Source organism: Pseudonaja textilis, chromosome Z, assembly GCF_049901715.1.
Source record: "Pseudonaja textilis isolate UNSWEBS1 chromosome Z, rPseTex1.2, whole genome shotgun sequence".
Classification (NCBI taxonomy): Eukaryota; Metazoa; Chordata; class Lepidosauria; order Squamata; family Elapidae; genus Pseudonaja; species Pseudonaja textilis.
Window position 1 is genome coordinate 129,882,350 of NC_142008.1, and position 13,521 is coordinate 129,895,870.

The 13,521-nt window shown below is 42.5% G+C and overlaps 1 protein-coding gene across 2 annotated transcripts in view; it reads left to right on the forward strand.

Annotated features, from left to right (window-relative positions):
* The window catches only part of CDIPT (CDP-diacylglycerol--inositol 3-phosphatidyltransferase), a 17,891-nt gene continuing 4,370 nt past the window's right edge, over positions 1-13,521 (forward strand). Inside the window, exons 1-6 of one of the 2 annotated variants that reach the window (XM_026711868.2) lie at positions 1-199; positions 784-918; positions 3,951-4,104; positions 5,492-5,573; positions 6,788-6,869; positions 6,975-9,078. In XM_026711868.2, the coding sequence (XP_026567653.2) occupies positions 157-199; positions 784-918; positions 3,951-4,104; positions 5,492-5,573; positions 6,788-6,869; positions 6,975-7,126 (648 nt within the window). In that variant the 5' untranslated portion in view covers positions 1-156 and the 3' untranslated portion in view covers positions 7,127-9,078. Of the gene's footprint in view, positions 200-783; positions 919-3,950; positions 4,105-5,491; positions 5,574-6,787; positions 6,870-6,974; positions 9,079-13,521 lie in introns of those variants that run through there. The other variant, XM_087918320.1, reaches the window with a different exon arrangement.

Below are 13,521 nucleotides of genomic sequence, written 5' to 3' on the forward strand. Positions count from 1 at the left end.
ACTGCGGGCAAGGAGGAGCAAAGGGCGGGCAGGTGGGCTTGTGGCGGCGGGAGGGCCGCTATGGGTGTCGCCTGAGCTCATCCTCGACTTGGACTTGGGTCTAGGCTGGTTTTGCAGGGCATTTCCAATCTGCGCAGAGCCCCCGCCGGCAGCAAGATGAAGCAAGAGAATATTTTCCTCTTCGTTCCCAACCTCATTGGTAAATGATGGGATGCGGGCCGGGCAGTCGGTCCCAAAATGATGGGCGTGGTGGACTTGCTGATATTTTTGCCTTCTAGCGCTGATCTCTTCCCCCTTTGCTTGACTTATATTTTAACTGAGTATTTCTTCAATCTTGGGTGACTTTAAAACGCCTGGACTTTCACTCCCAGAATTCCCCAGCCAGCCATGGGTAATTCGGAAAGTCCAGGCAGTTTAAAGCCACCCAAGGTCGAGAAAAAACGGCTTTAAGCCACTTCCATTTCATTGCTCTTGCAGTGATAACCCTGGTCCCCTAAGGGAAGCCACAGCTTTGAGGAAAGCACCACCAAACAGGCCAACCGCTTATCTGATGGTTGAACAGATTGTACTTCCCCAACCCCCACCCCCAGAAAAGTCTCTAAAACATCTTCCATGTCTATGTGATGAAGCCAAGGATTTGAGAAATGTGGAGAATTGTGGCAAGAAAGTGGTGAAAGGGATTGTGGGTGATTTAGCTGAAATTTGGGGAGCTGGAGACTGCTCTCTGTGTGGGGTGCAGGATTGAAGAACAGTGACTTACATTGTTTGCCTTTCCTTTTGCAGGTTATGCTCGTATAATCTTCGCCTGTATTGCTTTTTATTATATGCCAACCTCCCCCTCACTGGCATCATTCTTCTATCTACTTAGCGGCTTCCTCGATGCCTTTGATGGCCATGCTGCCCGGGCTCTTAACCAAGGTAGGCCTGCGCTATGCCAGGGTAATAGCGGGGTGGAAGAAAGGGAAAGAAAGGAAGAGTGGAAGAAGAGTGGAAGGGGAAGAAGGGGAAGAAGGGAAAGAGAGAGGAAGGGTAAAAGGGGAGGTGAAGGGAAGAAGAGAGGAGGGGAAAGAGTGAGGGAAGAAGAGAGGAAGAGCAGGAGAAGGAGGGAGGGAAGAAGAGAGGAAGGGCAAGGGAGGGGAGGAAGGGAAGAAGACAAGGAGGGAGGGAAGGGAATAGGAAGGAAGGAAGGAAGGAATCATAGGTGCAGGATAAAGTCTTGGCTGTCAAACTCCATGTTTCTTATTTTACTTCAGAGAACATTACCAGCTCTCGACTGGGGGATCTGATCCTTTTCAGCTGAAGTTGATCTTGGGACTTTCATCTTTAAAATATACAATCCACCATTAAGTCCTCGACTCTTTCCCAAAAAAGAACTGGCATATCATTGTGGTTGGTTACAACAGTGAAGCAATCTGAATACATTTTTAGTTGACTAGATTGTTGTTCATGTTCTCCCCTGCCCTCTTCCCAAATCTGTTATCTAGGGTGGAAGATCCTGAACTACAACATAGTGTTGTTTGATTGCTTTAGAAGGGATTGTCTGGGAATTCTCCATAGTTGAGTATTTCGTATTTAGAAATCATTTAATTCATGCACACGTAAATCAACACAGTGCAAACTTTACCTCAAGTGTTTGGGTCAGGATTCGGCCCCTAGTATGTATATCAAAATATGAATGCTAGATTTTGCCAGCTTTTTTCCACTCAGGTTATATTTCCGTATGTCATAGTTTGATTAATTGTTTGATTTAAACAAGAATTTGCTATACCATCTAGCAATTTGCATTTATGAAAGAATCATAGCATATAAATTAAGAACTCCCACAGCTTAAAAACGCCAATAAAACAGAATCTATAAAATAAATGGTAGATGTGAATATGAAAGACAAAGTCTCTGTAAAAATCTGTAATATCTGAAAGGAAGATTGTAAAGTGCCTTGACTGGGTTCCTTTCTATGGCTTATCTTTATCTTATCTCTAATTAAATGGATTTAACTAAATAATTAAGCTTATTTAAGTTATACTTCCATTTGTACCTTTGGATTCGTCATCCAAAAATTTTCAACTCCCCTCTTGAATTTCTTGATTCAGGGGAAACAAAGCAAATTAACAGCTTTCTAGAAACCAAATCATATTTACATTACTTATCAAGATATAACTCATCCCAGCAACTCTGGCTATTTTTTTTATTGAGCTACCTGGAACAAAAGACATGTTGATCTACCAAGTCAAAAGCTATTCAACTATTTGAAGAGAGACTAAGCTAGCTAGAGAATTCTGAGAGTTTTGGCCCAAGACCTCGGGGACTACAGTGCCAAGCTGAGCACGGCCATTTTTCTTAATGATAATAAGGTAATCCTCAAGTTATGATTGTAATAGAGCCTGCCAATTATATTCTAACCCATTTGTTTGTTAATTAGATCACATCAAATTAATGTGATTCCCTCTCTGCTTTACCAAAATGCATTCGCTAATAGAATGCACAGGTCGTTAAGTGCCCATGAGGTATCTTGATGAGGAAGACCATTGCCAGGGAAGGGGGGGAGAAGAGGGGGGCTAGTGCTTCTGACCATCCAAGGCCTCCCCCAATCCACTGAGATATGCTCTCCCCCCCCTCCCCTAACCTGCCCCACCAGGTCTCCTCAGGTATTGGGCCTATGGAGACTCGCTTACCTGTCGAAGATCTTGATGATCAAGTGAGTTGTCTCCCTTCCAGCCTCTCTCCTCTGCTCCCAGCGCTCCAAAAGCAGAGCGGTGGGAACAGAGGCAGAGCAGGACGAGCGCGTTCTACTCAGCTTCTCTGACTCGCTGGGGCTGTCTGTGCAGGACCCCTGACCCTTTGGAGCACCGGGCAGCCTCTGTGAATCTGAAGGAGCATGAGATCCTGCTTCCGAAGGCCTCCGTCCCTTTGCAGAAGTTTTTGGCGTGGAGCACAGGGGCCAGAATGAGTGCGAGATCACGCCCCTCCCTCCCCAAAAAAGGCTTCTGTTCTCTGCGCCAAAAGCTTTTACCAAGGGGCGGAGGCCTGAAGGAGAGCGCGAGATCGTGTCCTTGAACCCTTCCATCCCCTTTTAATAAGCTTTTGGCACAGAGGACAGAAAACTTCGAAGGTTCGGTCTCGCGCTCCTTCAGGTCTTTGTCCTCTGCATCAAAAGCTTTTACTAAGGGACGGAGGCTTTCGAAAGGAGGCACGATCTTGAGCTCCTTCAGAGAGTGCCCGGTGCTCCAAAAGTGGATCGTGTGTCCTGCGCTCGTCCCGCTCTGCCTCCGCTTTCACCAGTCCAATTTTGGAACTGGCAAAGAAACTGTGCTGGCTCCACAAACCCTGCAGCAGAGAGGCTGGATAGGAGAAAGAAGGAGCGACCAGCCTGTTCTGGAACTGCAGAACTTTGAAAGGTAAGTTAGTGATCGGCGATGGAGTGGGAAGGAGCCGGTGGGCTGGCATAGCAGGGCCAGTGCCTCTTAAGCCCCTGCATGTGTGTGTGTGGGGGGGCGGGTATGTGGAATAGGCAGAAGGGAATGTTACAGTGTCTCTGATTGGTTATAAGGGTGAACGGCTGCCGTGGTGCTGCAAGATTCGTAACTTTGAGACTGCGTTGTAAATGCTTGTGGGGGTGAGGATGTCGTAACTTTGAACTGTTGCTAAGTGGACTGTCGTAACTCGAGGACTACCTGTATTGGACACGCAGTGTCTTTTGAAATTCTTGTTTCTGTCCTCACTTCAACGTGGAGCTTATGCAACGTGGAGCATTAATATTATTATTTTTTTTTAAAAAAAAAGGATCAAAAAGTTGGAGCTGGTGTTGCTATGTGATTACATATATGTTTCCATGTTTTTGTTTCCTGCTGATTTTTACTTAATAAAATTACATTAAAAGGCACAAATGAACAACCCCAGAAACAACAACCCCCAAGCCCTATTCCTCTCCTGACCTATGGCCTTCCTCCTAGGCACCCGGTTTGGGGCCATGCTGGACATGCTGACTGACCGCTGTACTACCATGTGTCTGCTGGTGAACCTGGCTATGCTCTACCCAGAGTCTTCCCTCTGCTTTCAGCTGAGCATGAGCCTTGATGTGGCCTCCCATTGGCTACATCTCCACAGGTATCGGCTGGGGAAATAGCGGAGTTGAATGTGGTTTTGTTATTTGTCTATCAAATTTAGATTCCGATGCAACACTGGCTGGGGAATTCTGGGAGTTGAAGTCCATCCTTCTTAAAGGGGCCAAGTTTGGAAAACTAAATAGCGATGAGTAGAATTGCTCTCCTCTACTTAGATTCTCCTCTTCCTCCTTCAAACTCTAATCAGTTTTGCCTTGAAAAGGGATGTAGACAGTTCTCTTCAGATTTATCATCACTTTCATCCTTAGATCGGAGAAGCATATTGTTGTATTGCCTCCATATTTTTTCTTGTTTCACATTTTTATTAGTTTATCAAAATATAAAATACAAAGAGAAATTTTTTAAAAAAAGAAATAGAAAACTAGGAGGAGTGGGAGGGAAAGGAAAACAAAATGCTGTAAAAAGGGAAAAGGAAAAAAAAGGCACCAACTTCCAACTCTCTTAGCACAGTACAAGATAACATTACGACCTCAGCATTTTGTTTTTACACAACAGTGTATACGAGCCATTTCTATAACCGCAAAAGTACCTTAATTAGCAAAAACAAAATCATGGTTTCATTTTTTTTTATTGCAAGCACAAAATGTTTGTATTAGCTCCACATTTTTTAAAATCCTTTTACCTTGTAAAGCAGGGATCCCCAACTTCCAGGCTGCACCCCACTATTGGGCTGTGACCCATTCGGAACTGGGTTGTGCAAATGGTGAGCAAACACACGTGGGTAGCTCCAGTTGCACAAGTGCCAGGCGCTTTGCTGGCGCGTGAAGCTCCATTTGTGTGAACAGCAGGTACATCCACCCACCACTCGCACAAATAAGGCTGCGTGCACAGCACTGTTGTCGTCCTTTTTTCTCCGCAACAACAACGTTGTAAGGTGAGTTGGGCTGAGAGAGTGATTGGCCCAAAGTCATTCAGGCAGTTTTCATGGCGATGGCAGGACTTGAATTCATAGTGAATTCAAACCAAACTGTTTCTCTTTTATGGAAATAATAAACTAATGCATTGCTTTAATTTCTTCTAAGGTACCGTGAGAAAGCTTGGTAGCAAATGACAGCATATAAAATTTTAAAATTAATAAAATTAATATTGTTTAAAGAGTTGGAAGAGATCTGACACACACAAAGGGCAGGCTTAAGAAAGCGAGAGTAAAGGAAATAACATTGCAGTTTTGAGGCTGGGTTGTTTTTTAAAGCATACACAACCCAGAGAAATGTGATGTGTAAGTTAGAATATGCTTCCAGTGCAGCAGATAAAATCTTTCTGGAAGGATTTCATATGGAAGAGATATACAGGAGTATGAGGGAAGGAACAAGGAGAGGTGGGCTGAGGTAGATCTGAACCCTTTTAATTTTCTGCCCCTGCCTCTTTAGCACTGTGGTGAAAGGTGGAGAAAGCCATAAGAGTATTGACTTAACAGGAAACCAGATCTTGAGAGTGTATTACAATTCACGGGTGAGTGTCACAAAAATTGTCCCTTTGGAGTTGTCACGTTGCTAATGCCATCCCGACCTTTCTCTCCTTCTATTTTCTTAAAACCAAAAACCTCACTCCAGGTCTTTTCTCACCAATTTGATATGAAATTCTTGCTTAGGTTCTCTCTTTTAATTCCAAATGTTTTGGAGAGAAGACACCATTGGGGTGATTTCTCATTTTTAGCGGATAATACAATTGTGTTGAGTCCCATTGGCCTCCACAGTAAGCTGAATTTTTGCTAAAATGCCACCGCAAGGCAAGTTCCACCTGTCATTTAATTGCCAGTGATGTGATTGAACTACAGTATGGGGAGAGTTTGCAGTGATGTGTCTTTTACCATTGGGCCCAGCCCACTCCCCCAGTGACCAAGGCTTGCTGTAGAAAGAGGCATTTCCGGCCATGTCAGTCACTGTTCTGGCATGTTTATTTTCATGAATCATTTCCTTCAAATTGGAGGAAAAGTGGCAATTTACGGTAGTAGACTTCCAGTGAGGCTAATTTAAGATGTTGACCTTGACTTTCAAACCTATGTAAACCTATCTGTATCATGGGCTGAGTGAGTCCTCCTTCCCATTTGAAGTGAGGCCAGACTCTTGTTTGGGATGGCTCCACTGTTATAGGATCCCTTACTAACCAATTTGCTTCTGTGGCATCCTTGGTACTACCTGAGCTTGCTTGTTTTCTTGCAAATGTTTCATTACCCAGCTAGGTAACATCATCAGTGCTAGAATCACTATTTAACACTGATGTCTAGCACTATCTAGTACTGATGATCTTATCTAGTTGGATAATGAAATGTCTGCAAGAAAACAACCAAGCTCAGGGAGGACTGTGGACCCAACAGTTCAACCCTGGGACACAAGTATTCTCTTATGTTGCCACAATTTGCTTCTCTTCTTCCATGTTGATCAGATGGCAATCCCAGCCATCTCTTTCCTGAAAGAGTTATCTGACTGCTGTTTTTATGAATTTTGTGGGCATTCTGAAAAATTATTTTTTATCATAGATTGTGCAATAGGTTATTTTTAATATAGATGTTTTATATTGAAAGATGTTTCCATAAAGTCATCATGATTTGTCATGCAACCCCAGCTGATGGCCTCATAAACACCAACTGATTTAAACTGGCTTCCGTTGGCTGCCATTTTTTGCCTGGTTTGATCTGATGTGGTTTCTTCTTTCTCTCCTTTCAGTCTGTTCTGTTCATTATGTGTGCCAGTAACGAACTCTTCTACTGCATGTTGTACTTGTTGTGTTTCGGTGAAGGGCCAGAAAGTGAGTACAGAAAGCTGAGGGGATTGAGGGGAGGGGAGGCTTTAGGACTGTAGAACATGTTGGACATTTTTCCACCCCACTCATTTTTGTTCTTCTGCTTTCCAGTCCTGTCAGGATACGCCGGACTCTATCGCTTGATTCTATGGGTTTGTACCCCTATTGCTATCATCAAGAGTTTCATCAGCTTAATTCACTTGGTCTCGGCCTCATGCAATATGGCGGCCTTAGATGCTGCTGAACGGGCAAAGAAGATGTAGGATTTCAAGGTTGTGGGAAGGAACTCCCCTAAGTCTTCTAGAGTGTTCAGTTCCCAACCCTCATGATGAATGGACAAGGTCTTTGCCTCAGATCAGTCACTCCAGTTGTGCAGTTTTTCTTTGATGTGATCGCTTCACCTTTCTATGATACTTTTGTGATATCTGTGGGATGCTGCTTCTGGCTTCTTCCTGTTTTACTCCCATAATAATATGTTGAGTTAAAAATTGTCTGTTGAGGAAGATTCTGATCCACCATTGTGAGGGGCAGCTGAAGAGCTTGTCATGTTAGAATTGAAAGCTTTTTACCTCACACTTTTGGGGTATCTTTGGGGAGAATGAAATATAGGATTGCACTTGTCTTGATATAATAAAGCAAACTGGGATGTTGCCTAAAAATCAAGAAAATCACATCTAAACACCTTTTGAAATCTGGACTAGATTTTTTTGTGTTCTCAAACTATATAGGAACAGATCTCCAAGGAATAGAATGTATTAATTCCCTGTATTCTACAAATATATTTAGTAAGACACGGAGCAACCATTTGGAAGTCATTTATTTTGGACAACGTTAATGCACAGCTTTAAAAGGGATACAGTATTGGCAGGCTACTATTGATCCTGGGGGTTTTAGGGTCATAACTTGCATTATTTCCTTGGAATTATCTCTGAATGTTCAGTTTAACTTTTGTACTTTAGCTCATGACCCAGATTATCTGATCTTTTCTCTTGTAAATATTTTATTAGAAATACCTAGACCAGAGGTGGGAAATTGCTTCATTGCTCAAGCAATTCCAATTGACCGTAGCTGAAGCCCGTACTTTCCTTTTCTTCAATCATGTCATTATGCTGTGCAATACTGAAGTGAATTAAATAAGGAAAACTTCCAGCATCAGTTTTGCCCTTCTTGAGTTTTGCTCAGTCTGTCTTCACCACCATGATTCTGACATTTACCTGTGGCTGAGATGTATTTACTTATTTTCTCCAAGTTTGCGAACATCTTTTACTGAGGTATTAGGAACTCATTTATATAGACAATCATTTGTCTTTCTTTCCTCACTGGTTTCTGTATTAGCACGTTAGCAAACTTTCCTAGTGTGGCTTTCCGCAAGACGTTTACATTAGCATGATAGCTACCTACCTATTAAAGGTCCTCTTCTTCTTTTCCCACCAAAGTTGGCTTTTCATGCTTGTATTAGGACCCAGAGGTCAAGAGAAATAAAGGAATGGATATGATGGGGGTAGGGTTTTTTAATTTATTAAACAAATTTATATGGCTGTCCGACTCATACACGGTGACTCTGGGCGGCTTAGAGAATTAGAAATCCACAACATAACCAATCCATGTTTTTGGCCATAATGGAAGAGAGTTAACCTAAGCTTTAGGCATAGTTTAATCATGGTGGCTGTACTGAAGGAACCAAACATGAAGACTATCATGCAGAACACTTGACTGAGCCAAATTAGAATGCCATTACCATGTAATTTCTTTTGCTTAAATTGCAAGGTGGCCTCTGAAATTGAAATGGTTGTTTTTGGTCCTTCCTTGTAATGTCCCAAAAGAGCTGTTTCAAGAGAAAACTGGACTTTCTGGTTTTTCTTTAAAGACGTTTTGCTTCAGAAGAAGAAGCTTCATGGATAAGAAGCGAAACCCCTTCAAATAAAAACCAGAAAGTCCAGTTGCCTCTTGAAAAAGCTCCTTTGGGACAACCATGACCTGGACGACTGAGAATCTCCATGGACATTCCTTATAAGGTTCTCGCTATGTCTCCTCCAAGGAGGAGCTGATCTTGACAAACTCTCCTAAGCTCCACAGTGATGCTGCTGCACGTTTCAAAACTGAGTGTCTATATATTGTGTATAGATTTTTAAAGTGTAAAACTTTTGTCCAATAAACAAAAACCTCTTTATCACGCAATAGAAGAGAGGTTATGGTAATAAAATCTGTATACCTTGAGTGTCTTGATTTGATAGTCTCTGATTATTTACAAGAGGATCTGGATGAATAGCCAAGATAAATATGGCTAATATTCCTAGCTCAGTATTTAACGGTCTTCTAGAGACTGAGAAGATCGACCACCTGGTCAAGGGGGAAGAATAAACGTGTTCAATATAAGAGAAGCCAACATTCGTGAATCAGAGAAGCCATAAAATAGGCTGATGTCTGCAGATTAAGCCTCTTTGTCAACAAGACCTAAGGGAGGAAGTAGAATGAAGATAAAAGGTAGTCTGTTACCCTGCCAAGACCCAAATCTTGCCAAGACACCTCTTCTATTCCCAAGAGCGTGCAGAAATTAAAGTCAAATGGTTACAAGCCATTTTGTTTTCCTATTGTGAACGAGCCTAAAAGAACCGCGTTTGAGGAAATAAAGGCCTTGCTAATTCAGCTGCCAACTTTTGTAGAATATTTAGAACACTGTGCAGCATTGATCAGCAATTGTTTTTCTTGTAATGCTAATGTCATAGATGCCCCAAAATATAAAATAAATGACTAAAAATCTCTTGAAATTTGGATCATCTTAATTTTTTAACCCAGTAATAATTTGAGGATCTCTGAACATTAAAGCTCACGCCAATATACAGACAACCTGCACAACCTTGCATTAAAGATTAATTCCTCTCTTACAGGACAATGTTCTGTGTAGGCACCGCACTTACTGAGATGGACACCCAATAATTTAAGACAGGTGTGTCAAACTTGATTTGAGGGCCGCATCAGGGGTGTTCGAACTCGGGAGGGCTGGAGGGCGTGGCCAGCTCGACATCACTCATGTTGTGGGTGCCTGTAGTCCAAGTGCTCTGCCAGCAAAAACGGCCTCCTGACCTCTGTTTTTGCCTGCGATGCCTCCCAAGTTCCGTTTTTGCCTGCGATGGCCTCCTGCAACCCTCTGCCAGTGAAAACGGGCTCCCGAGCTCCATTTTTGTGGGCAGAGGCACCATGGGCCAGTTATTTCCTGTTTCAAGGGCAGCCCCATGGGCCAGATCTAAGCACCCTTGATCTAAGATGTGTATACAAACAATGCAGTCATGCCTAATGCTAAGCAGACCTGGGCAATGTGATAATTGGGCAACAGAACTTACAGATAGCATCCTTAAGATCCACCAGCTCCTTGCTCAACTTTTTAGAAGACTATTTTAAAAAAAGAAATTGGAAGCTATTTAAGTTATTTTTAAAACTGGATACTGCAAAAGACCAAGTTAATACATTTATTTGCTCTTCCACCATTGAAATCTCACCAATGTGCTTAATTTGTCCTTTGCTGAATTATTGGTTAGTGACTATTGTGTCCATCGTGTTGTAATGCGGCTGGCACTGTTTCTAATTTCCAAAATTCTACAGCAGACTTCATTTTTTGTTCCATATGTTGTTTTATGCTCTGTGTTTGTTTGCATTGAGAGATTGGCTCATGAGAACAATGTTTCCCAAATCCTGCCTGCATCTGTTAGTTGCATTATAATCGCTGAAGGCTGCTCGCTTCTCCTGGGGGCTTATTTAAAGTTTCTGCTCCAGTTATCCCATCCATCCATCTGAAAATGTCTGGGTGATGTAGAAGCCAAAATTGTCAGTGCCCAAGGCTATGTAAATGCTGGCTATGACTCATAGAAACAGAACAATGTGAAAAATAAACACATCTGCTTTAACAAGAGTGTTTATTTTTTTAAAAAATGTTCATTGTGGATTTTAAAAGGCTATGAATTTACACAGGCTGGTGATGTCACCTGTCTTGGACGTCCCCCAATTTTCTCAGAAGAATCACTTGACACCACTTCATGCATCTGAGTTTATTTACTTAATTCATGCGTTGATACAAAAAAGTCTAGCAGTTTATAATTCAATCATGTCCACTCTCCCACCCACCCACTACCTTTATACAAAGTGGTACTAAGATTTATAATATTTTGTGAGCCCACCCAACCTGCAAAAGGAACAGAATTCTGAATCTCACCAAGAGGGTTGATTGGCCCCAGATTCAAGACCAATCTATCCCTTCCCTGTTTAGATTGGAATCCTTTTAATTGACGAGAACAAATCATGTCAAAAAGAGTCAAATGGGATGTGTAAAGATATAAACAGCAACATCTTTTACAAAAGTGGTCAGGTTTTAGCTCATAACTATATTTGATGAACAGTTTAGAACTCAGCTTTCTCTAACTTGATGACATCCAAATATGTTGGGCATTCAATTTTTATGTCTCTTGTCTTGGGTTGATGAGACTTGTAGCTGAGCACCTCTATGGAAATACCAGTTTGGGAAGAGTGGATTTAAATAATAAACTGGGCTGTGTTTTAGAATAACTGCACAATTTGATTCTCATAGACAGGAAACTCATTATCCACATATACCCAGCAAGAGAGAGGACAAAATGGATAAGGTATTCTGCTTTGGCCCCTCAACTTTGCACCATCAGAAGCACAATTAATACTCCAAAAAACAGGAAATTAATTTACATCTTACACTTTGGGGGTGGGGGGGAAGAGAGGAAGGAATAAAAAAGTCTCCCCTGTTCTTTCCCCATTAAAAAAACCCCTAATTTTCCTCCACAAATAGTATATTAAAGCAAAGTTTTATCAGTTCGCATCCAAAACGTTGCCCACCCCAATATGAAAACATCTATCAAGCAGCATGTCAAAGATACAGGTTATGTGATTTTCATTCAATAACTTAGATATGTAAACATAAAACCCCTGACAAACCAGCCTTTCCTTCAGTCTAGGTCCTTCTTTTCTTCTCTCTCTTCCCATGGTATTCTAAGCATCTCTTTCTTTACCTCTTCACCCAAATTCTACTTGTAACACACTTCAGTAATCCACATTTTCTCTCTACCAAAACTGTCCTTGTAGCTGTTTAAATGGATACGATCAGGGACCACTTTTCTTTTAGCAGAGAAATGGGAGGACAGGTAGTTAGCAACCAGTCGCCCTTCTAAATTATACTGTAGCCTCATAACTTCAGATTTAAGATTACATTTAAGTCAATTAGCAAGACACCTGGAGTGAGAGATCTAGGATTTGAGGACTGACTTTCTGCTCCGGATGAGGAATTGGTTATTCCATTCCCCTTCTTGGCAACCAGAAGTTGAAATAATTTCCCTTTAGTTGACAGGATTTGGCTCAGAAAATCCCAGTTTACTGACAGTTGTTGGTTCTCAGATTCTTCCATTGAGGTTGGTCTATTCTGAACTTGAAACTGTCCTGTATCTATGAAATTTAGATCCATGTTTGTGTGAAATCTAAATTTCTGGAACATATCTGGTCCTTTCCCTGTGCCCCATCTCCATCAGCTAAACCTGTTTCCATTCTGAGTAACTCCGAATCGCCTACCACCTCCATCAGTTGCCGGTTCCTCAAATCGATCCATGTTTGGATGCTGCGGTCTTGTCTTAAATCTCACTCCCTAACACAGTGTTTTTCCAGCCTGGCAATTTTAAAATATGTGGACTTCAACACCCAGATTTCCCCAACTTTAAGACATGTGGACTTCAACTCCCAGAATTCCCCAGCCAGCCAAGCTGGCTGGGGAATTCTGGGAGTTGAAGTCCACATGTCTTAAAGTTGGCAGGCTTGAGAAATTCACTGTCCTAACATTTCTCTCTCTCCTCTTCCAAGATCCCGATTTCCCTCCTTGCCCCAAATATAAGCATATAAAAACATGCAGACAGAATACTTGCATTTCAACATCAAAATACAACAACCCTGGGCCCCACCCTGCCAACCATCCCCTTCTGCCTCCTAGAGATTAACCGTCCCTAGGGCCGAGAAGAAGACCCCTTTCTACCAAAACTGCCCTTCCGGCTGCATCATGCATCCACCACGGAATAGGCCGTTTTGGTTTTCCTTGGTTTAATTGGGCAGGATGGTTGGCGGAGAGCCAGAGGCTTGTACATCGTGCAGATGGGATTAATAATGGAAGGAGTTTCAGGCTCTCCCCCTCCTTAAATAATGCTCCATGCTCTCTCTCCCAAGTATAAACTGTAAAGGAGGCTGCCATGAGGCTGCCAGTGTCCCCACCCATGCCACCCCAACCCGCTTTGTGTAACAGTCTGCAGGAAAAGCAAAGCCAACAAAGAAAAAGAAATCAAAGAGAAAACTCACATTGTGCTGGGTGTAACTTTAGTGTCTGCTACACACAACTTCTTGGCTGGTGTCCTTCCCTCTCCCTTTCTCCCCCCTGCCATCCCCACCCCACCCCCAAGTAAATGCTGCCCAATCCCATACATGGTTGCCCATCTAAGCTTTTTTTCAAGAGGTTTTCCTTTCTGGCTTGCAGGGAGCATAGGGCTGCTCCAGAATACATTTCTCGGTGAAGCCTCCTAGTCGTCAACCCATCTCTCCCTGTGCTGCTGCATCACATCTGATGAGCCAGCTTCCCCCTCTGGCTTAGTGTAATCTCCTCTCC